The 27,822-nt window shown below is 45.0% G+C and overlaps 1 protein-coding gene across 26 annotated transcripts in view; it reads left to right on the forward strand.

The window, feature by feature from the left end:
• The window catches only part of RBFOX2 (RNA binding fox-1 homolog 2), a 266,816-nt gene extending 243,987 nt beyond the window's left edge, over positions 1-22,829 (forward strand). For 7 of the 26 annotated variants that reach the window (XM_080810613.1, XM_080810621.1, XM_080810622.1 and 4 more), the window contains 9 exons: positions 142-234; positions 3,030-3,090; positions 6,362-6,415; positions 6,535-6,627; positions 7,723-7,855; positions 11,589-11,628; positions 20,455-20,543; positions 20,899-20,971; positions 22,484-22,829. In XM_080810613.1, the coding sequence (XP_080666739.1) occupies positions 142-234; positions 3,030-3,090; positions 6,362-6,415; positions 6,535-6,627; positions 7,723-7,855; positions 11,589-11,628; positions 20,455-20,543; positions 20,899-20,971; positions 22,484-22,528 (681 nt within the window). In that variant the 3' untranslated portion in view covers positions 22,529-22,829. Of the gene's footprint in view, positions 1-141; positions 235-3,029; positions 3,091-6,361; positions 6,416-6,534; positions 6,628-7,710; positions 7,856-11,588; positions 11,629-14,628; positions 14,672-16,801; positions 16,834-20,454; positions 20,544-20,898; positions 20,972-22,483 lie in introns of all 26 variants that reach the window. The other 19 variants (XM_080810620.1, XM_080810606.1, XM_080810605.1 and 16 more) reach the window with 7 other exon arrangements.
• The last annotated feature ends 4,993 nt before the right edge of the window (positions 22,830-27,822 follow it).

The following is a 27,822-nucleotide window of genomic DNA, read 5'->3' on the forward strand; positions in this document are numbered from 1 at the left end:
AAAATGTGACTTTGGGAGAGTACTGCTGGGTCGATGCTAATGTCAGTTTCATACTGTGATATTTTTTTCTCTGTTTACCAAGAGATCAATATTTCAATATAACGATGTGCATGTTTTCCCCCCTTCTCCCGCTGCATGCAGGGATTCGGGTTCGTAACTTTCGAGAATAGTGCTGATGCAGACAGGGCCAGGGAGAAATTACACGGCACCGTGGTAGAGGGCCGTAAAATCGAGGTGCATGTCTTCAATAATTCAATTTCTGGTTTATATTTTTATTTCTCTTTTCGTGTATTCCCTCACTTATTTCACATTTGGAGCCCTGTCTTGTGTATGTGTCTGCACACATGCATATGTGTGTGTGTGTGTCTCTGTGTCCTTCACCTTCTTGCACTAAAATGTGTAAAAGTAACACTTCTGTCCTCCTTTCCCCATTTTTTGGTTGTTGGTGGGGGGTCTTATTTTGATTTACTTGTGTGCGTGTACATGTGTATTTGTTTCTCATTTACTTTTTTCCTCCAAAATGTTCATCTTTCTGCTCTCTTGATTTTTTTCCTTTGCTTCAGTTTGCGAGACTCCGTATGAATACCTGTGATCAGGCCAAAATAAAACTAACTTTATAAATGTCTAAAAACGATCCAGTTGTGACATTGTGTCCTATAATGAATCAAGGAGCCAGCCAGTACCCTCTCTCTTGGGCGGCCAGTTCGCCTCCATGTGCGTGTGATAAGCAAGGAGTACAAGACGGCAGAGGTGGTGGGGAGGGAAGAAAGAACCCAAAACTCGTGGCATTTTTAAGTATATTTAATATCACAAATTGCCACCAGGAATGGTGGATAAAATCCTCAGACAAGAGGGTCTGACGGCTGCCCGGCGAATGTGCTTTTACTGTGTTCCCGGCAGTCCCGTGGTGTTTGCCAGTGCTTTTTAAGAACGCAGTGAAGGTTAACTGGCTCCTTTCCCCTTTCCCAGTTTTTTTAAAGTATGAAATATAAAAGCCACCATTTTGAGTAAGATGTCTGCATATTTTGCTTTTTCCCTCCCTTTCCAATGGTTTAGCATTTAGGGCCCTTCACTTGACTCCCTCTTTCCCTGGTAACTATACACAATGCTGGCGATGGTGCCCGTTGGCGGTAAGTGAAACCAAGCACTAGACAAGAAGCTTTTTCAATTGTTAATTACGAAACAATTAAATAAGAAAGAAAAAGTCCATCTGCCATCTCACATTAACACTACAAAATGTGATTTGACTTGTTCCTCTTCCTTTTCCTTTCCCCCTTTTATTTTCAATGCTCTTGAGTAGTGCCGCCTGGACTTTGGATGTACATGTTGTTTGTAGCGGTCTGAGCTGTTTGATTACTGACATCATGGTGATTTTCCCCCCTTGCACATCTTACTCAGAGTTACTGAGCTCCAAGTTTGGCTGGTTTTATTAATGCACTTCCCGCCTCTACTTCCCATCCCCTCCCCCAAACCTGTATGTAGCTCTGTTCTTTCCTTGCCCTTGACAGCTCTCTGTGCTGCCCGTGACACCCCTGACTTTCTCTTTTCTTTCCCCCTGCCTTCTGGCTCTCTCGCCCCAGGTTCTGTCCCCATCCTTCTGCCTCTGTCTCTCCTGCCCCTTCTCTCTGTCACCTGCGGCTATGGGTCTCTTGCTGACTGGTGGTTTCTGATTGGTTCTGGCCATTTTCCTTTGAGCGCTTGGGTGCACTCTGCTCTAGCGGCTAGTGTAAGCTCTGACCCCATTCTAATCCTTGTCTGCGAGAACCTCACTCTTCACTCTCTCCCTTCTTTCCAAAACTGATTGTTTTTTTCTTTCTTTTATTTGTGTGTGTGTGTTCTAACTGCATGCTCTCAGTCATCATTGTTGTATCCCATTCTTTCTTTTTAAATGTGAAATGTTTCTATTACTTGGTGGGTCGAACTAGAGTAAATGGAGTTTCTTTTCCTCACAAAGGAAGATTCCCACTCTTGCCAATCCTGAAGGACCTGTTAAGACATTTTTGGGTTCTGGTTCTACCAGAAATTGGTCTTTCCATAACACAAATTTATCACCATACAAATTTTGACGTTAATGTAAATCCCCAGAGGCAAAATAAGATATTGATATTTGGTGTGTTTTAGAATTCTTTTTCTAAACGCTGGCCTGTTCTCTGACTTGATTACATGGCGGACAGCCAGGTTCTATGGTGATGCTGCACCCTCCTTGCAAGAGCTTTAGGCTGGTTTTCACACTGGGCTGCAGTCTCCTGGCTTCAGGCTCCATTCATCTTCTTGCCATCGGCGCCATCTTTGTAACACCTACTTACCCTAGCACCGAGAATGCTCTGAATTCTGCACTTCTGTAACGAGGGTGGAGAGAACCATACAACAAAAGAAACCGGAGCTTTATTTTTTCAGTTAAGTGCCTCATTTAAAGGCCTTCTGAAAACATTATTCTTAAATGGATAGACCACATGGTCTAAAAAATTCGGCATGGTCCTGAAGATGGTCAACATGGAATTCTAAGTTCTGATTTTTTTTTTCTCCTCAAACAGTAAAATCTTAACACAGTCCTCAAAAATGCTGAACATTAGAACAGGTGAAATCCATAGATTTATTTTCTTCCTGTAAATCTATTCCCCGACCCATATGGCAAGCCTCTGTTTTATTAATGAACTTCAAAGTTCATGCACAGAGTTTTTTCCTATTGACTTTTTCTCGTATTTCCCATAACGCAGAGACTTTTCTGTTTACGAGATCGCCAAAGAACTTGCAAATATATCTTTCCTTTTGAGCACTTGATGGTAAACTAGCCCGAGTTTTCCATTTGGAGACCAAGAAACTGCATTTTACTCTTGTTAGCCTCATTTTATAAACACTTTAATTAAAATACTGTATATTAATATTTTATATTGCTATATTATTTGAATCAATGTTCTCTGAAATTTACATTTTATTAAACTGAGTGCTGTGTTACTGGATGAGCAACTCCATGTTCCCTAATGTGGTCTACTTTCTCCCTGCCCCTTCTTTTTCCTTTACATTTTTAGGTGAATAATGCTACAGCACGTGTAATGACCAATAAGAAGATGGTCACACCATATGCAAATGGTAAGAGATTACAAGTCATCTTCAGAAGGATGTCGCTTATTCTTGTATTAATATCTGAACTTCTGGTAATCAAAGAATCTCTCTTGATTTCAGTCTTATGGCAGTTTAATTTACAGTGAAGTACTTTACTAGAAGAGTATCCTATTTTTTTTTAAGATTTTATTTATTTATTTGACAGAGAGAGATCACAAGTAGGCAGAAAGGCAGGCAGAGAGAGAGGAGGAAGCAGGCTCCCTGCTGAGCAGAGAGCCTGATGCGGGACTCGATCCCAGGACCCTGAGATCATGACCTGAGCCGAAGGCAGAGGCTTAACCCACTGAGCCACCCAGGCACCCTAGTATCCTATTTTTAAAGTTAACTTTTTTCTTAGAATTAAGCTTAATTTTTCAGTTACTAAGCTGTAATGGTCTCGGTGAAGTTCATCATACAGCGTAAACACGTCATTTGGGGTGACCAGTTAACCCAGTGGGGTCCCCCTAAGGCACCCTCATTTTTAGCTGCTATCATTCTTTGTGATAGGATAGGCTTGTCTGTAATACGTGCCCACCAGTGCTCACTTTTACTACTGATCCCTACCCACTCCTGTGCAGGAGTGGAATAATTCTCGATCCCTTGCTCTCCCTCTAAAGGTGTGCTCTAGAGATAACAGCCATGGTGCACATGTGCGTGTGTTTTCCATCTTCTGTCCCGGGACTGCATGCTATAGAGGCGTTTCATACATGTGTCTCAATAAGAAGGAAACCCTGTGAATATTTTGCCTGACAAAAGCAAATGTGTCCACTTAATCTGGACGCACGTTATCTACCTGGGACAGAACTGAATTTGGATCTGCAGTGCCCAGTGGTTTTGCCAGCGATGCTCTAGGGGCTCTTGGGGAGGGGTGGAGAGGAAACCCGTGGGTTGGGTCTTGAGGCCTGCAGCAACTCCTCTGTTGTATATTTTAGCGTCCTGCATGGAATTTTATCCAGAATTGAATGGGGTGTTTTCTGCTGCTTTTTAAAAGTTTGACTCTACTGCTAGAGTCCGATAGTATGTGCTGGTAATGTCTTTAAGTCAAATACGAGTATCTTAGTATATTCTGGTATGTCTTCAGTAGATTCATGTAGCCCAGCTTTTCAAAGGGATGGTCCGAATCAGTGTAATTTACATTTTCCCTACCCATTTTATCAGTGGTATATAATGTGATACCACCACCTCCCCTTTACCTTTTGTTTTTTGTTTGTTTGTTTGGGTTTTGTTTTGTTTTGTTTTGTTTTACACTGCTATCACAAAAACAAGTTTCTGGGATGCCTGAGTGGCTCAGTTCGTTGAGCATCTGCCTCTGGCTCGGGTCACAAACCCAGGATCCTGGAATTGAGTCCCACATTGGGCTCCTTGCTCAGTGGGGAGCCTGCTTCTCCCTCTGTTGGTCGCTCCCCCTGCTTGTGCTCTCCCTCTCTGTCTCTGACAAATAAATAAAATCTTAAAAAAAACAAAAACACAAGTTTCTGCCTTGTAGTAGATTATTACTGCTGCCTTTCCAGTGGGTTAGTTTGATAACTCACTATAAACAAAATAGGAAGGAGAAGCAAAGTCAGTCAAATTTCCTTTAGATCCAGGGAGAACACTGTCATAGAAAGAGTCACTGACTGGAATTCTGAAGACAGAAATTCTACTCGATTTGACTCTTCATTTTGCTTTATGTCATTGGGCCAGTCTTTTTTAACCTGATTCTGTTTTCGTCTCCATTAATAGGCAGTCACAGAATTTTAGCACCTGAAGACTCTATGGAAGTCTTCAAAACCCAGCCCTCTTAACTTATTAGTTAGGAAATTAAGCCTGGAGAAGTGCAGTATTATTTACTTGTCGTCCTGCTGGGACAACAACTTTCTTAACTCTCTCTCTTCGGGTTTTGTAAAGGTCAAAGTATATTGTGAATTGTACCAAACTGAACATATTCAAAGTATTATTGACCGCATACCATTATATACCAATATTAAAATGTGTATTTTTACTTAAGGGAATGCTTAAGTAATAGTGGCATTGGCAGGAAGGAAAAAAGTCATTTTTTGAATATTAGTCTAAATTAATATTCCAGCCTAACAGAGCCAAACTTTAGAGACCTACAGCTGCTTATGGTTAAAGCTTCTGAGAAGAGTATTCGAGGTGCCTTCTGGTGAATTCTCAGCCAGCAGTTTAATTTATGTTGGTTGAAATAACGTGATTTGTCAGACATTGCAGAACATTGAGTTCTTATAACTCCAGTAGGATTGGAACCGAGGTATTTGCTCAATTTTTATGTGAAATAATGTGCTCATCATCTCTGAGCACCTAAAATAATGAATGGGGATTGGATTGATTCAGAATGAATGCATTTTTTCTTGAATATTGTCTCCAGTCTTTCAGAAAAATAATGGAGCATGTTTGCTTATTTATGTGTAAAATTCTGTGAATATCTATTGATTAATGTTTTCATCTGGAATTCTCCTTAACTGGCGGTAGTACTTCAGTACTTCTTTCTTTTATATATAAAATAAAGGGTACTACTTTAGTTAAAATGACTGATTAACTTAAGTATGTATATTACCAAATAAAATCCCATGACATGCATGAAGTTGGGGATGTACCTTGAATTTTACTCCTGTGTGTCTCTTCTTACTCACTTGCCTGAGGTTCCAGTGGTAAATCCCAAAGAAAGGGGATTTGGGCTTACCCAGATGTCCATCAGCGTGGTATTATTGAACACGGAGTCAAAGATCAGCTCAAACTTGAGCTCAGACGATACCTTTATAAAGCAGTGAGAGTAGTCAACAGTGTGAAGATGATATATTAAAAAAATGCATCACGGTGTGGTGTAGAATGACATATTCTGTCTTTCTCCTCTTTCTAAAAAGAAGGAATACATTCTAAGCAGTTCTGTGAGAGAGACTGTACCAGAGCCCAGGATTCATTTATATTTCTTGTATTTCTTTGTCCTTCTCTCATTCCCTCCCTGTCTTCCTTCTTCCCTCCCAGTTTTTCTCTCCCTCCAGTTTGCGCCTGTCCTTGCCCCCACCCCCAGCGCCTCATTATCCCCTCACTGTGCTAGTCCTGCTTAAAGACGCTCAGCTGTGGAAATGTCCTCCCCCTCCCTAGAACCCCCCAGCTGGCATCTGCAGAGAAGGTGGTGATGCATATCTAAGCTCAGCTGTGTGTAGGGATATCTGGAGCCAGCTCTCGCGTGCCCTCCTCACCCTCTGCCCTGTGTTCCTCACGCAGTCTTCAGTGCTCACTCTTCTCTCTTCCATTCCAGGTTGGAAATTAAGCCCCGTCGTTGGAGCTGTATATGGCCCTGAGTTATATGCAGGTAGAAGCTCGTTCATTTTTCTGGTTATGCTAGTTACCTATAACAACATCTGTTGTTTTTCAGTCTACTATGCCTTTGTAATCTTTTTGCATTTTTTAATTTTTCTTAAATGCAATCAGCATCCAGCTTTCAAGCAGACGTGTCCCTAGGCAATGACGCAGCAGTGCCCCTGTCGGGAAGAGGGGGTATTAACACTTACATTCCTTTAATCAGTAAGTAGCCTATGTTGGCCTGGCATGGACTTTGACTGTTGTGAGTAAACAGTGATGTGTGCTAGTCTTTTTTTCTTCCTCAAGTATAATCTGTAACTGAAGAGGAGACCTTCTCGAGAGAAAGTTAAATGCTGTCACAGTGCCCCGTCCTGCTTAACCTGTGTTAGAATCTAAGATACTAAGATTGCCATGAAACATAAATACTTGGGAGAGGTCGGGGCGGGTGAGGACATGTGTAGAACATTTTAATCTGCACTTGATTTTAAAGAAAACCAAAGCAATAGGTGCTTGTGGGACATATTACGTTCTCCAAGTCTGCTTTGGGCCCTCTCACAGAGTATAATTTAGAAGCACCTCCAGAATTAATGGTTCTTCTCCACTCTGTCGATACTGCTGAAGTTATTCTGACCTGAGCCATTTTGCTCCAGTGTAAGGTATAATTAAAACGAGTTCAGCGAACATGGAATGAATGTTTCTGTGTGCTTTCCAAAGGATAACACATTTAAAATAGACCTTTAGAAACTGCCTACCTCCCTAAGGGCCACAAGATTACAGGGGAGAAGTCATTTCCCTCTCCCCTTACATTTCTGGGTTAAAACATTTTAGATAAAAGAACAAAGTGGACTAATGAAATGTCTAAAGATTATTGTGTGCCTCGGAGGTTGGCACCATGTACAAACACAAAAGACTGTTCTTACAAAGAATAATTACTATAATGCGCATAATAACATGTGAAGACAAGATTAATAATTGGCCAGTTAGAGAGTTCATGTCAATCCATGTAAACGGCCCGCAGAAGTGAAAAGTCTCATCTCTCAGGATGGCAGTAGTTCTTAGAGCCGCTGGGCCTGTTTCTCACCAGCGTGCGTGTAAACGCCCGAACTGAGAAGGCGCAGAGTGGACTCACTCAAGACGGGTGACAAGCGGAGCACGCCTCATTGGCTTTGTGTATTGGCTCTCTCCATTTCTTTCTCAGGAAAGATGGGGCATGTATCTTTCTACCTTTCCTGGAGGTGGTTCAAAGCAAGTTGGGATTGTACCCCCTGCGACTGAATGCAAGTTGACATTCCTGTCATATTTTGGGTCTCCCTTTAGTTCCTGGCTTCCCTTACCCGACTGCAGCCACCACGGCGGCCGCTTTCAGAGGAGCCCATCTGAGGGGCAGAGGGCGGACGGTATACGGTGCGGTCCGAGCGGTACCTCCAACAGCCATTCCCGCCTATCCAGGGTAAGCATGAGATTCCAAAATAAGCAGCTGGACAGAAAAGAATACCATGGCCCTCTCACAACTTCTGGGATGTCGCCGTGCCACATCGTAGACATTCTATGAATATTTGTACATTAATGGATTAGATGGCAAGAACCAAAACATACCATCATCAGAATGTAATGTAATACCAATTCGTTATATAAATCTTCATTTTGGCCACCTTAAGCCCTCGTGGTAGTGGCTTAAGACAGCAGCCAGAACTGCCTTGTGTTTACTAGCAGTGTGTTGGCATGGAGTTCACTCAGCATCGCACGAATGCGGATTAACACTACTGCAGAGAACCAAACTAGGAGCTCAAGACCGTAGTACGAGACCGCCTCTGCTGTGCTCACCCCCTTACCACCACCCTGTGTTGGGGCTGAGGCTACCACATCGCCCTCCCTTTTGGTTTCACTGCCTGGGTGGTGAGCAGCAGAGCTAGCTACCCACAATGGATTTGCTTTCTTTGTAGGAAACGGATTAAAAGAGGTTAATTCAAAGATGAACCAAGTCCAATTGAATCCAGGGAGAAAGGGAGAAGTAGGAAGAATTAAACCACAGTTGGCTTCTGAATGATGGTAAAACAACTAATGGAGCTGAGCGCCCTTCACCCTTTGAATTTGGTGTGGAGGCTGCCTCATGCAGTGGACTGATTCCATAGCAACAAATCAATCCTTGGCTGTCGAATGGGGGAGAAGGAGCGAAGATGGCAGGTTTCGTTTTTAGTTGTTTCTCAGTGTCAGCCTAAAATGTCTATTTTTATAAAGAGTGGACTTCAGTAAGTTAGTTGTACCAAGGACTTTCCTTTCCTCAAAGAGGTGACATTTGCGTTCTTCATCTTTTCTCTGCCTGTGACAGGTTTTTTTCCATATTCTTCCTGAGGAGTAAACACAGGGGCGGAGGAGCCTCTTCGTTGCTACTTAGTTAAAATTCAAAGGGGAAGAGCCTCCTTCGTAGGTCCTTTTCTGACAGCAAAATTGGCTTTGAGGTATACTAACGTAGCATTCATTCATAGACCAAATGGACACGCCATTAGGGGTCCTCCGTGGCACAGAATTAGAGCAGTTTTATTAGACAAGTATGCATGTTGAAATGGACAGGCTCCAGAAGCTGCTGGAAGGGAACTGCTTTAGAAATAAACTTTTGTTTGCAGTTTATAGATGTTTAACTCCCATGCATTCCATCATCTCCATCTTCTGCCATGACTTGCTTTTAATTTTATTCTTTCTGCTCTCAACTTGACCTCTGACCTTCAACCTCTGACATCTCTTTAAAGAAGTGAATAAAGATGCAGTATTATTTCATCAAGAAATACCATAGTAAAATATAAAAACAAACCTTTTGGAAGTTCCGCACACCAGGAAAATTGCTCATGAAGCGCCTTCCATTTCAGTCCAAGACCGTTGACTGTCATGCTTGCAAAGCGATACCTCCCACTCACCAGAAACATGGGACTTCTTTATTTTGTAATCTCCCTGAGTTACTTTATAAAAACGGCTGGATTCGTTCCTATTCGATGTACCTCATTTCAGCATATTGGCCAAACTTGAGAACCCATTCTCTGCCAAGACTGTGTCAGGATTGTGTTCGCTTAAAGATATTTTATCTTTATGTCTAATCATACCAATCTCTGTGCATTACATTGAACACTGATTTCCCATGTTTTCTTTTTTATTAACTAAACCACCGATTTACATGGAAGATGGCAAGGAATAAGTCCAGTATTATATGGGGAATGGCCTAAAATTGCTTTTCAGCTTAGTAAACTAATTTCATCATTAATCATTATGTTCTAGCCTCCTTGTGGCATTTGATACAGGGAATATTAGAATTCTTCTAGAATTTAGGTGAATATTCCCAGTGAGTGATGCAACTTAGGGTAAACTTCATTCATGTTTTTAATGCCACCACTCTTCTTTGTAGAAGAGATGTTTGTAATCTTTGCCTGTGTGCCCTACTGAAATAGTCGAAGGTTAATTAATTACCACTTGGCTTCAGTGCTTTCCACTCCGTCAGAACAAGTTTCTTTTTGACTCAAATGTAGTTGAGAGGCAGATCACTTTCTAATATCAGGCTTTAACAGCAATTGGAAACTATGAAAAAGAACAGAACATAGTAGCTAAATGAGCATCACAGACGAGTTCAGTCCGCCTGCTGTGCGATACAAAGGCGCAGTGTATTGGGGCCATTGCAAAGTGTGGCCACACTATCCTGTAAACCCGACAAAATATCATTGTAAATAGAATTCGGAAGCTTTCCAGCTACCTGCAAAAAATAAATTGTTTCATATTCAAGTTAAAAATACTTAAAGACTTCACTTCTTAATTTACTTACTACAGCAGAGAAGACAGTGGTGAAAATTATCCAGCTTGCTTAGTTGAATAAACAATAAACAGATCTTCTCATTTAAAATACCCAAATCTTGATTTAACAAATGTGAAGAAGAAAGTCTTACCTTTTATCTCTACTGCTGTTCCATGTCTTTTGGTCCCAAAGTAATGTTTTGGGGAAAGTCTATATGCAGAAGAATACCTCAAAAGGCTTGAAACCTGTGATTATAATAGTTTAGTGTTATCCAGGATTTAAAAAATCAAGGAAACAAAAATTCATATATTTTGTTTGATACAGATTCATTTTTCAAAACAGGCAAATAAACCCTTCTATTCCTAATCAGCTACTTTATCAGTGTTATCCTTTTAAATAAAACAGGATGATCCTTGGTCATGCCCAGAACCTCAGTTATCAGTTCTATTTTTCAGAGTTCCGTGAATATGCTTATGGTCAAAAAAGAACCCTTAAAATCTTCCAGTTCCTCTCCTTCCCGCTCTGGATTATATTGTTACTATCTGGGATCCCCACTGCACCTTTCAATTCTTGGACCTTGGACCAATCACCTTAACCTTTAGCTCATTATCTCTGCTTGTGAAAGCAATGCATTGTGGGTATTTTTGGTTGTGTTTTTTTTTTAATTACATTTCTCTGTTTACTTTGGTCAGAATTGATTGACTTGTTTTTCTGAGGTGTTGCATTGGTTCTTAAAATGCTGAATAATAATACTTTGCATGCTTGTGTGATCAGCCAAATCTTATCGCATGTCTAATGTGCAGGGTAAAAAAGCAGGTGATGTATGGATATCAGAAAAAAAATGTACATACTTCTAGGAAACTGAAAACAAATTACTAAACATAATTTTGAAACATACTCTGCATACAGATCCTGCCCTGATGGAATTCTTTGGGTTCGTTTTTTTCCCGTTAGATCCCTCTCTCCGTGCCTTTCCCCACCCCATACACGTGCAATCATTTTGAAACTCAGGAAAAATTTCCTCCTAGGGCAAGCTTTTTCAGAAAAACAGAACAAAACAAAAACTCCAGGTATGGAAACTTGCTGTTTCTCATCCAGCAGATTTCCGATGGTTCTCTTGGGCCCTCTGGGAATGCCTTTTATGGTTGTAATCTTCCTGCGACAATCGAGTATCCAGGTGTCCCTTCCAGTTGTGCGCTCCTCCCCCTCCTCGCACGTCCTGGAGCTGTATAACGTGCACGCGCACCTGCACGGTCCTCTCACCGATACGCTGGGCCCCCAGCCCCGGTTCCGTATTCATACATCACCTGCCTGTGTAGAGCGCATGTGCATGCCGCCGTCCTCAATAACCGGAATGTGTTTCTGTTCTTTTGTTTTTTGTTTTTGTTTTTGTGTGGATTTTCTGCAGTGTGGTTTACCAGGACGGATTTTACGGTGCTGACCTCTATGTAAGTACACACACCGGGGCCTTCTCGACCCCATTCCCTGACAAGCCAGCCTTTTTTTTCTGTTTCTTTGATTTGGTTTGGTTTGGTTTTTTTTTTTTTTTTTTTTTTTTTTTTACATATAATTTGTTTAATTTTTATTTTCTTTTTCCTTGTGGATATATATATATATATATTTATATATTTAAGAATGCAAGCATGCTTCTCTGCCACTGCGCTTGCCCCTGGGTGCAAAAACTGAGCCTTTGGGTTTCCTGATCATGGCTAGAGTCAGTCTACTGGACATATTCTTTTCCCTTCCCTATACCCACAGATGTTCTGTGTCTCAGTGATTTATTTGCGAGATGATCAGCAGGTTTAAAGTCTTTTATTACTGTCGTGTCATGTGCATACATAAATAACAGGATAGTTATATTAGCTTAAACCAACTCTCTCTCTTTTCTGCTTTTCTTCTCATTCCATAACCCTCTTTAGATCATTGGAACTTTGATTTACGTAGATGGTAGTAAGGTTTCTGAACTACGTGTTTTCCTATTTTATATACTTAGAGAGAGCGTTACCCTGTGAAAGGGGTGGAAGGAGCTAATGCCAGTGAAGAATGGGGGTAAAGACAGGAAACCAGACACTCAGTGCTTCCAGCCTTGCTTTATCAAAAAGGTCCACAACTGGCGGGTCCGTTTTCTTAAGAGCCATCTAGAGGGAAATGAGTGGCGTAATGAGCAACGTAGACTCTTCTTACGAACATTTGACTATCACATAGGATCCGTTGTTTCTACCAGCCATGTTAACACCATTATTACCCATTCCTGAAACTGTCTTGTTCTATCATGATTGGTTTGTCACAAATTATTTCAAATGTGGACAAAGTGATCTGACTGACAAAGAATCCAAAAGTTTGCAAACTTTGAAATCTTTTATTAAGACCTCTCCAGATGATCTGTTTCTGAATGCAAGCTTAGTCTAACCACCCAAGTCATTAACACTTTCTTAAGAAAAACTTGTCAGCATGAAATTATTCCTTGGGCGTGGGTTAGAATTGTCCAGAAATGCTTTCTCCGCCCTCAGCTCCCCAAATCAGTAAGGGCATATATCTCCGCAGTGAGCTGTTCCCACAGATTTCTGCCAGAGATTCTCTGCAATCAGAAAACTTTAATGCACTTTCAGAATATACTTAGAGGTTCTGTGTGTTGCAGGAAGTACAGATAGGATTAAGCAGTCCTCTGGGTTGCTGTAGGTGACTGGACACACCTGTCCTCTTTGGAGCAGACCTTCAAAGTTTGCCTTAGTTTAACAGATGCTTAAAGGAGTCTTAGCCGTGAATTGGTCTAACCCTCACTCTTCGTTATACACATTTCTTAGAGGTTGTGACTTTCCCAGATCACATCAATTATTTTATAGCCAAGCACAAAACTCAATCCATATTTCATTACCTCTCTCAGTGCTTTAATTAAAATCCACATCTTTCCTCAGATGGTTTTCAAGAAGTAATGAAAGATACCTTTTTTTTTTTCCTGGGCTCACAGTGAAACTTGAGGGTTGGGGAAATACTCCTCCTTTTATACCAAATGACACTTCTAGATATACGTATTTGCATATGGTCTTAGCATGTACATTCTCCCATATACATTAGTACCCATATTCTCATGAAACTCATCTTTATGTTATTTAAATTGTTTTCCTGAAATCTGATCTATTAGAGCATGCTTTTCCACTGGAATTATTTCTTAAGTCAAGGCGTTTGTTGTTGTTTTTTTCTCTCTCTCTCTCTCTAATGTTTTCTTTGGGGATTTTTTTTTTTTAAAGTATGGCTTACTGCTATCTTATTAAGATTTGCCTACTTCCACCTTAAGTGAACCAACCAAATATTTGCTTATAGTTCTCTCATTTCCTTAGTTCACAGTATATGATTTTATTAAGAGAGAGATGATTTTTCTGTGCTTACTGAGAAACTACTCTTGAAAAAAAATTTTTTTTAAATCTGACCAGATCCCCTTAGGAAGCTAAACAGAGATAATTTAGTGACCTTGCTGAAATACTAGTTTGACCAGCAGTGCTTTCTTAACAGAAAGAATTAATCATAATGTTATCGTCATTTCTTAGTTCCTATCTTAAAGCAGTCACTTGGAGGGAAAAGTTGGTCACCAGTGCCGCGGTCAGTTCTGACCCCGCGCAGAGAAGACGAGACCGCACAGTGGGGTCGCCGCTGAGCGGGGGCTCACGGGACTGTGGCTTGGGGAACTTGGTATTTCCACTTCCAGCTGTGAGGGAGTGAGGGATGCTTCTTTCACACACACACACACACACACACACACACACACCCCAACACACTGTGTTTCCTTGAGTCTGTTCTGCTTCTCTCTGTGCATTTTCCCCCCTGTGGAGATCTGTCCATATACACGGAGTCCTTGTTTCCTCAGAAATAACAGATGAGCGTTAGGACGAGTGAAGGGTTTTTCCTCTCCCCGGAGTGCACCGAACCAGAGCTTGAAGGAACATCATGGGGGAAAAGAGTTGAAGCTGCCCGTTTGGTCTTACATTATACTGATTGAGGCTGTTAATTGTGGAGTTGTTGGTTTTGGGGGTTTTTTGGTTGTTTTTTTAACTTTTTTTTTAACTCTCCTTCCCTGTTCTGTTGTTCGTCCGTAAGCGCTGCTGGCCATTTGCTTCCTTCCTGTTTCTCCCGTGGCACTTTCCTCTCCGGAGGACTGATCTGGCAGTTGTGCCCACAGTTTGTAAAGAGACCCCAGGGAGAAGGCTTGACTGTAGCAGAGAGGTCGTGAGTCCTCCCCGCCCCTCTTTTTTCCTGACCAGTCGAAAAGGCAGGGTCCACCCTAATTCACTTTTTAGAGGGATAACAACCCGCTCCTAATTCTTACCCTGTGAAAAGCATGCTTGCATCCAAAGGAAAGAAAAGGCTGGTGGGCCCCTTAGCGGGCTTTTTGTATGATTGTTTTCCTTCCACAGCTGTGTTTTTTGAACTGCTCTTCCTGTGTTCTGTTATAGAATAGTCTTACAGGAACCAATCATTAGCGCTAAAATACCTCAGGTAGGAGCGCCAGTGTGACCTGCCGATCAATCAGATTGTGGATTGCAGTGAACAGATTGAACTATACTAACCATTCCAGCTCCACGTTAGAGATGGGAACAGAGGCTTTTTTGGACAACCGAGACTTGTGAGCGTGTGATCTAGGCCCTGCCACCCCAGCCGCGCACGGTCAAGTTCTGTGCGCCGCGGCGCCTCCCCCGAAATTAAGTGCTGCTGTCCCATTGCCGCCACCCGCGCCAGGCGGGTGCTGTGCATTGTCCCATCACTGCCGCCTCTTTCAGTTTGTCAATCGCATTTATCCACGGTGTTCAAACTGGGCTTTTCTACTTGCAGATCTTAGCAGGTGGGGGCGTCTTCCCGCCATGGTGAAAGAAATGAGGAAAGGGAGGAAGTCGAGTCTATGCAGGGCAGGAGTCCTGAATCCCCCAGTTGGGCCCCACACTGAGACCACAGTAGGGATTGGACCGTGCCGTTCCCTAAGTTTGAAGTTGCCTAAAAATCTAGACCCACTGGGACTCTAAAACTTGAAACTTGTATTCCCCTTTCCCGCTTTGCCTTTCTCCTTAGAACAAGGCCAGTGGGTTCATTTGGATAATAGTGCACTGTTAGAGGGTTGCCGACAGCTGGGTGGCTAGGGAAGGAGAACCGCAGACAGCCTGTCCCAGTTTGGCCAGTTTCTTTTTGTGCCTACCCAGCGAGATTTGGGAGATGAACTAATTTGGGGAGGTGTGAGATAGTGGGGTATTTGAGAGGTTTGATTCATGAAAGATCATCTCTCATCTACCATGAAAGTCATAAGTGGAAGATAAGAAGCTGATCATGACCATTTCTTCCCTTCACCCCAATTTTAAATGATAATAAGATAAAATGTAAATACTTCTCTTTAAGACCTTCTCATATCTACTTTTCAAAGTAGATAGGTCACTGTCAAAAACAGTAACAATATTCTCATTATTACAGGTGTTGGTATTCACATCTGTGTTAACTCACATTTAATCCGGGTGCCGTATTGCCACAGAAGAACAGTGTCCTAAGAGCCCCTTCTGCAGGGTCCGTCTACAGCAGTGGCCCTCAGCTGGAGTAGGGAGGAGGCGAGAGAAGGGAACGGGTCAGAATAGGGCAGGGACAGATAAAGTGATGCCCAGAGACACAACTCAACCCAAGCTCCTTGGGCTAGATCTCTGCTCCCCGTAGTGACTTTAAGCACCACATCTGCCTTTCTCTGCACCTGCCCACCCCCACGCCCCTCATTCTATAAATCTGTACACCACATGCAGAGAACAAGCTTTCGTGTTGTCTGCTGGTCTTGAAATACTCTTCTCAGTGTCACATAATGTCACTGTCTTCCAGGTAGAAAGAAGGTGTCTTGACATCACATGCTCACCAAAGTCCTGTTTTAATGTAAATCTGAAACAAAAATATAATAAAATTAATGGCTAGGTTAAACTCAAGACAAGGGGAATATCTACCCGTGTGAGATCACGCTAATGGACAATGCAGATGAAGGTCAGGTACGGGAGAGGTAGATAATGTAGAGCCCTTCAGTTTTCTTCTGGTTAAAACAGAACTGTTTTAGAAAAGTCCTGTGGTCAGTGTGGCAACATTATGAAGTTAATTAACTGATAAAACCAGTTCAGAGTAGAAGAGAGAATCCCTAGCAGGTATTGATGGATCCTGGAGAGCTGAGACTTGAACAACTAAGGATCTGAAAGGTAACCACGCTTTCCTGGGAAAGAGCTGGAAGCAGAAGGCAGGGATGTGTCATGGATATGTGGAAAGACAGACTGCTTAAGCCCAGGAACCACGTCTGAAGAACCCTGGGTCAGAATGGATGGCTGCTGCCTGAGGGCCAGCACCCAAGTTCGCAGGGTCAGGAAGGGTGCAGAGGGGAGTTATAGAGTATCTGGCTGCCCCTTTTGGGAACACTCCAGAGGCATTCACAGTGAATTACAAAAGGAATAAGAAAGTAATCCTGCAAAGGGGCACATGTGTGTTTGGACCAGGCTCAGCCATGCCAAATGGATCCAGCCCTCAGGGTTCCAAAAAGTGGTCCGTGTGTGCCCTCCTACACTAGGGTGTGCCGTGGCCATGCTAATCCCCATTTTTTGTTTTATTTCAAATCACACACAGATAGAGTCTGCAAACTGCTTCAGATCCAACAGGTCTGATTGTGTGTAAATACATATGTCCTTTTTAATTTTTATTCTTAATGGTTGCTTCAGTTTTGCATCAGTGCATGGTTAAAAGCAATACACATCAGCTATTTCATGACTTCATATCTCCAAATGAATTATTTCTCCTCTTTTTTTTTTTTTTGTTTGTTTGTTTGTGCAGTCAGCTGAAGACATGTTAACATCTCACTCTAAATCTCTCAGTGGAGTCTCTGTTCCCTTCTCTGATATAACAGATGGGTTACTGCTTGTTATAATTATTAACATTGTGGTGTGGGCCAGGGCGAGGGCGGGCGACCTTGACTATTTCTTTGGGCTGGGGAGGGCCAGTCGTTAGGGTCTGGAATGTTAACTCAAGTGGTGACTGACTGTTTCCGTAATGGCAGGTGGTTGTGGCTGCACGCTCTAGTAATTGAGGCTGTGTACTTCACCGAGCTTGTGGTAGAGCCTAGGGCAAACCGCTGTCCCAAGAGAATGCTGGGATAGATAGAGTTAGCCGATACGAGTCTGAACGTGGTGATTTTGCTGGTTGTTTTAGCTCCAGATGTTGGCATGCTTAGTTTTTAATGTGATTAATAAATGTGGCGCCATACCCCCCCCCCCACGCCTGAACCCTGTCTCTCCTACTCCCTTCCCTTCCCTTGTTCTTTTGGAAAAACTTAAGAAACAGTAATGAAAACCTTGGTGTTTCAAACTGCACTTTGTTCTCATGTTCTGTAAAAGATTTCAGACTTGCTAGCAGAGGTAAAATTTGGGGAAAAAAAAATTTCTCGGCCTGGAAGCTTGATGCACTCCAAAATCAGAGTCAAAATACATACATCTGAATTTTCTTTGTCTCACAGTTTTTGATATCTTTTGTTTAAAGCAGCAGCAGAGATGCTCTGGTGAGACTGTATCTGAGAGAAATAAATCCATGTTATACAATTTAACTTTTCTAATTTGGGGACAGTCACCGATGAATGACCAAATTAGTGTATTAGACTATTATCTGCCCCCCTCTTTTAAAGGGCCTCCTTGTAGCACCATTGTAAAGTAATTAGAGTAGTCATTGAAATATCAGCTTTTAAAAAAAAAATTAGTGTAGTTTTTCTTAATGCTGATATGCTTCTCAGGCCTTTTGTTGGCAATAAGATTATTTGTATCTCTGTTCCATCTTCCTGAATTTAAATAGCAAAGTATCTCATCACATTCAAACTGCAAAGTCCGAGTTCACTTATAGCAGAAGGAGACTGTGGCAGATAGACTCTCCCCATCTCCTCCTGGTGTGGAAGGAAGCCTCTTTCCCACTGTCTGATCCATTTGAATTGTTTCCGTTAACAATAACATTACCCCCAAACCATTGCAGTTCTGATGGCTTCTTACAGGCCAAGGAAGGAGAGGGGAGGTGGTTCTATCAGTCACCTCATTCAGAACCTCTTTTTCCAGAATTAGTGCCCTACCGCTCAGAGCTATGATTAGATAGAATCCCCAGTATCTCCGACTTTACTGAGACTTTCTGAGAGTCAGATCAGTACTTTTGAATCTCAGAATCCCTTAATGAGAATGTAGACTCTGCCCTATGGCATAGAACTTCAGTTTTTTAAAATGTTTTGCTCAGGTAAACATAAATTGGGCTTTAACTGCTTTTATTACCTTGCCTTTTTAAATTTTTAAAGATCATTTTGGTGCTTGAAGGAACGCTAAGGAGACAAACCACATACTGCTCGCTCACCACATTACCCTTGTTTACAGGCGGTTTTACGAAAATCAGCCCAGCTGTAAACTTCACACCAGCAAACTTCAGTCCTAAACTTAAAGGAATTATCTGTAGTTATAATGAAGAATTGAGCCTTTAAAGGTTCATTTAAAGCTCAAAATTTCAACTATAAAGATTAGCCTGTTGCTTTAACAGATGTTTTTCCTGCTTTATGTCCTCTCTAGAAGTTTAAAAAAGAAATAAGGTAAAGAGACCCTTTAGTTCCCGTACACCGTGTATATGTGTAGGTAGATCTAGTTACAGACACGGATACAGCAGGGGATATGACACAGCCTGGGGTGTGTGGCTTTGCCCAAACTAGCCTGGCCTGCCCATTCCCGTACACCTGGCTGGATGTCAAAGCGAACGTGTTGACCACACAGCCCCGAGGGTGCTTCCTGCCGTGGTAGAAGGCTGCTGTTTCATTGTCAGTGTTCAGTATTATTAATTAGACTCTTCTGATTTATTATATGGGTATCTGTGGACGAATATGGAATTGAGAAAGAAACGTTTACTTCTCCGAGTGATTCACTTGAAGAAGAAAGAGGAGTAGTGCATGACTCCTAATGTTCAGTGAGGGCCGCTCAGTGTACGTCTCCCTCTCTGTGGGCTGGCGTCACGCGGCGTCCGTCTAAGAGAGCGGGAGGCCCTGTTCCCCCGTGAGGCGGTGTGTCCACTTGAGAGAGCGTGAGTGAAAGGCTGTAGTCCGAGTGCACCAGCTGAACACTGTCACATCTGATAGCGAGAAGAGTAATAAAAATTCACCCCTGAATTAGGTTTAGGTGAAATAGATAAATTCTAGAAGGGCAAAGAAGAGGAAACCATAGGGCTCGCCACTTTTTAAAATAGCCTGTCTCGAGTGGCACTCACTGTTGTGATTATCTTCGAAATACTGAATGGGAGGACACCTTGGGGGGTATTTGGTTCCCCTAAACTGAGGGGAAGAAACAGGACGTGGGAGTCTGAAAGTCTGCAGGACTGAGAGGAGATTGGGCCCGTTGGCAGAACGGCTCCAGAGCCTGCTATGAGACAGGAGCGTCAGAGTCTCCGAATCTTTTGGGAGAGGACAGTAAATGCAGTTAAAGGCCCAGGGCGTGGAAGGAGGGCTTCCTCCCCTAGGAGAGGCCCACTGCAGGGCCCTCGGCCGTTTGTAATGTCATTTGTCTGAGTCCGAAGTGTAGATCGGAGCTGGCAGGCTTTGTCTCTGAAGGGCCAAGTGGTGAATATTTTCGGCTTTGGAGCCCGGACGGTCTCTTCACACCTGCGTCCAGAAGCAGGTGGCAAGCTGCGTCGGCTCCCAGACTGGGTTTGCCCTCTCCATGTTACCTGGTTATGTTAGCCTCTCGGCAAACGTGCGAGGCCTGAGGAGCCCAGCCCTGTAGAGGACCTTTCCACGACCTGCCATGATCTCCGTAGTCTGGCAGGAAAGCCGCGGGAGAGCCTCACGTTAACACACGCAGATTCAGTGTGTCCTAGTTCTGTAATTTACATTCCCCGTCCGGTAGAGCCCCCCCAGCGCCCTGCAGATCCTTGCCCTGTTGAAAGCCCCAGCCAAGACTGCGAAGAAAGATGGGTCTGGAATCCTGCCTTCGTGTCTTAAATCTGAGACCAGGTCCTACGGGGAGAGTTTACTTCTGCTACCGTCCCGGATCGGAAAGCGCATCCCTGCGCCGGGCGGAGCTCCGTTCTGTGCCAGAGGAACGATGACATGCAGACCGAGGCAGTTTGAAACATTCTCCTCCCACGTGTGTGTCTGTGTTCGTGTCTGTCCCCGTGTCACTGTGCGCGTACGTCTGCGTGTGGGCGGGTGTGTGTTCGTCTGGCCCCGGGGTGGGGGGGAGAGGTATCTGTAAAGTCAGTTCTCTTCTCTCCTGTAGGGCGGATACGCAGCCTACAGATACGCCCAGCCCGCCACTGCGACCGCGGCCACAGCTGCCGCCGCCGCTGCCGCCGCCTACAGCGATGGGTATGTGCCGCCCGCGCCCTCCTGTCCCCGCTGCCCGCATGGCTGCCTGCATGGGCCCGCCGCACGGGGTTTCTGCGGGCCAGAGGCCACTCCGGTGCTCCTGCTTATTCTCCTTGTCCCTTTTCTGGCCGTGACCCCGCTCCCCCTCTTCCTCACCCCCAACTCCTTCCTTTCCCGGGTTTATAGAGGTCCTTGAGAATTCTTCCCAGTTAGTGCATTTGGGAGGAGAAGGAGAAAGTTCCCCAGTAATGTTCCAGGCACCGAGCTCCCCATAAGTGTCTAGCACGGTAAACCCTTGCATGCTTGCAGAGCGCCGCCGGGGCTCGATCTCTCTGATTGCATTTCTTCTTTCCAGTTATGGCAGGGTGTACACAGCCGACCCCTACCATGCCCTGGCCCCTGCCGCTAGCTATGGAGTTGGCGCTGTGGTAAGTATCACGCGTGCCCTTTGTTTCTTAACTGTTTGACTCCTTTTAACTTGTACCTACAGATTCCAAAAGATCTAAAGCGGTGATAAATTCGGCCCTTCTTCCATTGCCGAAGTCCTGAAACCACAGAGGACTGTTTGGAAGGTTCACATCGCCTTCTTTCTCTGGGTGTTGTAGTCTGAGCCGCTTGGCCTGGTTAAGGGCAGAGAGGAGGGAGTAGTGACAGTCTTCCCTGAGTCCCGGCATCATTTGGGAGAGAAAGAAAGGAGCAGATTGACGTTTCCTACTGGCTCTGCTGTTGAGTGCATGCCTGTGGCTGTTTCATTGATAGGTGTTAGGGAAGACGTAGGGGCACGAGACTTTCCAGCTTTCACGCTAAGCTTTTCAAGAAACGGACATTAGTTGCAGATGCCGATACAAAGGCTGTCCCTGCCATTCCTGAGCCGTCTGGCAGCTAGGGCTGGAAATCCCCATGTGAATGCCTTACATTTTTTTTATCAGTAACATTTGTGGCAAAATAGGGTCTTTTCCTGGAAGTGTAGGAAAGGTCCATAGAGCTCATCTAGAATAACTCCCCACTGCCATCCCCAGTCCCTTCCAGTCGAACTAGAATCCTCACGGCCGTATTTCTGGAGGCCTCCAGGCTACAGCAACACCCCTAATGTTCTCGGCCGGGCGGCAGCCTGGGAACGCGGACGGAGGTGTGTGACGCGGAGGCAGAGTGAGAAGTGAAATTTAAGACTTGGGGGAATATGAGAGAACCCGTCATTTCTCACACTCAGTTTCCCCTGATAGGAAGATTTGTGGGAGGAAGTAACAGGGCCCTAAGGGAATGGAGGTGTGGAATTGAGGTAGAGACGGACAGAATAAAGCTGGTGACAGAAGTTCCTGAGATTTTATGTGCCAAAAAGATAACAAGTCCAATCCTGATAAAGGAACAAAGCCCAGTTAAAGCTCCAGAGAGACAGATAGAATTAAATTCAGGTATGTCCACAGGCAGCCTAGTTGGCATATATTCTAGATTATAGAGGAGCTAGAATGAGTCGGAAGGTTGACTCCAGTTTAAATCCAGCCCCGTCTCAGACATGGGACGTGACCGCTGGTGGTCGGAGGAGCCTCTTCTCCACGGACAGGTGACATGGACGAAGGTGAAATCAGCTAGCTGCTTCAGGTCACGATTGTGATGTCATCGAGGTAAACAAACACGCTCGTGCTTTTAAGTGTCACATTATTTACAGAGCTGGTTTTAAACTGTATTGAGTTTCCCTTCTGTGCCGATGGCTGTAAATAGTGAAACAAAGCATTGCCGTACTCTCTTGAGACTGTCAAGTCCTCAGTAAGCGTTCTGGGCTCCGGCTTGAGCATCTTAGAGGCAGAAGTCGGTTTCCTGACTCCGCTGCCCTAGGTAGCATCTTACCAGTTGCTTCCAACTCCCTTTTCAGGACATTTTCCTTCATTTTCCATGCTTCTCTCATCAACCTTTAATTATTTTTATGTCTTTAATCACTGCAGGCGAGTTTATACCGAGGTGGCTACAGCCGATTTGCCCCCTACTGAAGTGACGTGAGACCCTGCAAATGGGACAGCCCCCCAGTTCATGAGGCCTGGCTATTGCAATATTTACTAGTAGAGGAACTCTATAGCAAGATGAAGAGGAAAACAAACAAACAAACAAAAAAACACAAAAAAAGAGAGAATACTTTTTTATACCTCACTATGTTCTTTGAATATGTATTTTTCCTTTACATTTCTGCCTTTAATTCTTTTGTTCCAAAGATTGTGCATTTTTTTCTTTTTATTTTCTTTTTTTTTTTTAACTGTGGTAAAAAAAAAAAAATAATGCATTTCCATGTCTGTATGTCCGTGCTTAGCTTATTCTGTCAATCACGGAAGAGGCAGTTAATGAGGAAGGGGAGACCCTAGGAACTGATGAATGCATGTGATCAGAAATCAGCAGACAGAGCTACCAAAGTGTATGCGGTGCTGAGTGGCTGGGGGGCGAGCACACGTGGAGGGGATCTTTCTGCAACAGGGTGTTCTTCTAGTCTTCTGAGTTTCCGGTCTTCGGCAGGCAGTTCTGATTGGCTGTGGCTGGAATCCACATGCTGATAGACGACAGGAATTTGTGCTTGCAAAGCAAGAGGATTAAAAAGACACTTTCCTCTCCTCTTCCCTCCTGTCTTCTCCATCCTTTTTACAATCATCTTACCTGCACAGCCTGAGACAGTTGGCATTGTCTTTGGAATTATAGTATTAATATTTCCAAACATGCTCTCAGACTGTGGCTAATAAACACCTCATTAGGAAACTGATCTCAGAATGAACTCTGGAGTGTGAAAAAGACCATTCTCTTCTTTCCTGAGATCCTAGCATTCCTGCTGGGCTTCCTCCCCTTTCTCTGAACCACAGCTTAGCTCTTCTGTCCTTCTATGAACTCCCTGCTCCCGAGTCCTCAAGAGTCAGAAATTTAGGACCCAGGGACAGGAGAAGAAATAGCCAGCGACCACATTTCTCGGCTGGAGGGTTAGAAGTATGAAGTGTTGGGAGCCAGTAAAGAGGGTAAGGAAGAGAAAAGGGGTCTCGGATGATGTCCGGCAGGGCTCTGATACTGCTGTGCTTTCTCTGGCATCAGGAGTCAGTACAAGGTATGAAGCATACGAAGAGTGTTGGCAAAAGGTGAAGCACCAAGTCCTGGGGCGGCTGTCCCTGGAAGTTTGTGGTGGTCAGGGCGTGTAAGGGCAGGCAAAGGTACTTTGTACTAACTAGCTCCAAAGCCATAGGAATTTCCACCTTCCAGAGCAATCTGTGAGCCACTTCTCTGTCCATGGTCTTGAGCTCCCATGGCCTCTCCGCCCGGCTCCTCATTATCCTCCAAAGACACCCAGCTGAGCACTTGACCCCTTGGCGTACATGAACACTACAGAACACAAAATCCAGAGCCCCCGGGGTTCCTCCCCTCCCCTAGCGGAAGGAGGGTGTGACCTGGCAAGGATCTCACATTGCCAGAAAGAGTCGTGTGGTGGCCAGCCACTGCGGCGAGTCGTTCCTGTGGCCCCCCGGCTTCGACTTCCTGCATATAGACAAAGTAGGGGAGAAGGCGTTTCTCTTCTAGCTCCTAGCTGTCAGCGATAAAGGCAAGGGTCCTGCAGCATTTCCAAAATGAAGGCATTAGAAAACAGAAAAGCACGGTCTGTTTGGCTCCCTGGTCTATTCACATTGGTACTAGGGTGACCTCTCACCCCAGGGATAGCTGCTAAAGGGAGTAATTCAGAGACATGGAGCTTCCGGTTTGTTATGGGTTTGTTTTCCATTTGTTTTGTTGTTTTGTTTTGTTTTGTTTTTTTACTCCTGCCTCCACACATGTTCTTGACTGATAACTGATTCGTGTCCCTGAATTAAAATGACTGACCTATGACAGCATCAAGCATTCTTTGTAAGCAGAGTGATCTATCCGGGAGGGACTGGCCTGTTGTGTAAAGTACTTGCCTTCTCCCCCTGTGGAGCCCTCTCTCTCTGCCGATGACTGGGGGAGAGGCTGTCCCTGAACTGAGGGGAGACGTCAAGGAAGCTAGAGGCCTCGATGCAATCTTACTGATGCTGGGGAGGAATGCACGGACGAGGGGACATCAGACTGCCCCGGGCCATTGGCCATTTTTATGGGTTCCCCTCCCCAAGCCAAAGTTTGGTTCGTTGCTGTTAAGACAATTTTTGTTGTATGTATATAAATATTTTAGTTAGAGGAAGGGGTATGGGATGTGGGGCTTTCACTGTTCTAGGGAATGGGGGCAGGGAGGATTTTTTTGTCTTTTCTTTTCTTTTGCTTTTGTTTTGAGGGAGAGCTTTTACTCACTAAAGAAAGAGAAATTTCATGTCATGTTCAAATAGGGGCCATTCACAGAAATGGCTAGCCACCGCGCAGTGGAGACAAGGCCAAATTTTAAATGGTTGTGTCTGTAGCAGGGGAGGAAAATAGGGGAATGAATTTAGTAATTTTCTGTTCTTTTTTCCAAGAAAGAGACAAGGATGGTGGGCAAGGTAGAGAAGGCAGCTCCCACTTTTAAAAGAGGCCGAAGCTCGAGCTTGGGCTGCCTTTACTGCATTTCAGTTCAGCTGGTTCTGGCTGAGGACTCGGCAGGCAGGCTCTGTGCGTTCTGCTGCATTTCCAGGGATGGTTGTAATACGGCTTCCTCCAGCTCCTTTTTCTAAGGGAGGCAAAGCAGACTTCGGCTTTCGCTCAAGGGCCTCTGCTCTTCAGCGTCAGCACCGAGAGTAGGAGCTCTTGTGAGCGCCCAGGTGAGAGCACAGCGGCCTCCCCGTCTCCCTTTGAGCTCTGAGACTCCGCACAGCCGGCTTCACCAGAGGCAGGTTCCTCGAAGCACCAGTGCTTGTCGGCTCCCGGCTCTGGTTCCCATTGGACTAGGAAACAGGCAGAGGAGAGTTTGGCATCTGTGGGTCGTTAGAGGATGCTGGTTGATGATTCCAAAAAACACTGATGCTGAGTCACAGCACGTGAATGATTTCCACAGCTTTACTGTAGCTCACGACGTGGACTTCGTACTTAGCGTCTCACTCCTAGAAGCCAGCCTCCTGTAAGGAGACCGCTAGTGAAAACCTTCATCTCCTAACCCTCTTTCAGCCCAGAGAGCTAACCTTCGGTCTTTTCCAAAATCCTTCGTGTTCGCTCCCGCGAACCCGGCTCAGCCATTGCAACTCACCGTTTTTAAGGCTCTCAGGTTTTCCCAGACTTCCCATCGCCATCATCCTCCGACAGCCATGGGTGGGATTGAGCCAATGTTATTTTTCCTTGAAAAAGAAGGGGTCTGAGGCCCACCTCTTAGTTCAAGGGGAGCTAGTGGAGATTATTCAATAGAAACCAGTGGTAGCAGCTTTTCCTCAAAAGTCTAACTCCTCAGGGGCTGAACCGCTCTTACTTCCCATTCCTATTCCTAGCGATGTCGCAGACACGTAGGTGAGCACTACCCCCGTCACCAGTCACTTAGCTTCCAGGTGGGAGGGACGTCCTAAACTCGGGATTGAAGCCGCCCCGAGGGTCTGCCAGAAGGGCTTCATAACCCCCCTTCCCTGGGACAGGACAACGGGGCCCAGTGGGGGCCCCTCTGGGAGGTGCCCTGGCCAGGAGCGGGGAGGGAACCGGCTCGCGCCCTCCCCTCTCGCCAAGTCCGGCCTCCTCTGCTGCTTGCAACCTCTAGCACAGTAACATTTGCAGAATTGCAGATCCCCACCCCCACCGCCATGATAGGAAGAAAGGGACTTCGGGGGTGGGGAAGGGATGGTGGTGTTTTAAAAAGCATACGTTACCTGTTTGCACTGTTTTGAGATAGGAAGAAAGAATAGTGGGCGAGGTGAACATCAGACGTAAATCTGTGTGTTTCTGTTTTGTCACGCTCTTGAAAATGTCTGGCCATCTGTAGTACACACCAGTGAGACTTAGTTCTGTTACGTAAAACACTATTTTTTTTTCTTTCTTTCTTTCTTTTTTTTTTTTTTGGTAATGTTACTGTCCAGAAGCCTCTTCCCTCCCTTTCCCTTTTCCTATGTACTTCCTCCATACTTGCTTTACTGATCACCCAGGCAGTAGCCATCCAGGAGCTAGAGCGTGGAGCAGGGCCCTCTCCAGGTGGTGCCGGGTGTCCTCGGCCAGCGCGCGCCCCCCGGTGTAGCGAGCGCGGTCAAGTCCGGGCACCTGCCTTTCAGATAAGGCTTTCTCGGCTCAGGCTGCGGCCTGGTCTCCAGTTCCTGAATCAGATGCTCTAGGAATGAGGAGCCGAGGGCGCGGGGGAATCTCTCCAGTTATCCAAGTTGGCTGTAGGAGCTGTCCTCCTCCCTGTTACCCGGACTGTAGCCAGTGAACAGTTTACTCAGGAAAACGGTAGATCAACTCAGCCATGGTAGTGCTGGTTGGCAGGGACTGGTAACCGAGAGAGCCGCTCATCAGCCAAAACGCAAGCCTTGCCTTTAAGGAGACTGCCCTCGGGGGGCCCGGTCCGCTCGGGCTCGCGGTCACACGCGGGGCAAAAAGGGACCGCCAGTCCTCTTTCCTCCCCCCACCCCCTGGCCCCGGTTACCGACGCCAGGTTCCCAGGGGATACGTGCGTTTTTGAATTTTTTTAAAAAGTGACTTTTGGTTTGGTTTTTCTGGGGACTGATAAGTGCTTTAAGCAATGTCTATACCCCGTCGAGACTCCGAGCTTAGCCATTTTCTCGTGTTTTTCTGTTCACAGTATTTTCGTGTGTGTGTGTGCTTGTTTGGGCAGCTCATTTTGGCTGTATTATATATCGAGTGATGAATTGATCCTCTTTTTTACCCTAAGGGATATGAATTGGTTTTTTATCTTGTGTTATAATTCTGCTTTGTGAATGGCTGGAGCAAACCTGGGGCTTGACACACGTCAGCCGGGGCTGCGAAGTGCGGACGGGGCTGGTGGGGTTGCCTTGTCCCTGACAGGCGGGCCTCCCTGCGTCTCTGAGCTTTTCAGTCCGAATCTCTGCAAGGCTAAAAACGCCACAGAACCTCTCCTCTTCTCCCCACTCCCCATGGCAGGGACTGGACCATCCCGACATGCGACATGCAGCTTCCCCGGCCCCCTCCCACTGCCATGGCGAAACAGGTACCTTTGGGGTGTGGGGGCATCACGTGGGATGCTTGTGTAACCACCTCGCCTTCTCTCCCCACCCCCCACCCCCAGAGTCACTTCCTAGGACACCCGAGCTGCTTGCCCAGGGTCCTGTTTCCCTGCAAACCCCAGAGAAGCACCCCGGGGCTTTGTGACAGTCTCTAACTCCCTCCCCTTCTCGTTAAGAATCATATTGTATAGTAGCTTTCAGACCAT

Source organism: Martes martes, assembly GCF_963455335.1.
Source record: "Martes martes genome assembly, chromosome: 8".
Classification (NCBI taxonomy): Eukaryota; Metazoa; Chordata; class Mammalia; order Carnivora; family Mustelidae; genus Martes; species Martes martes.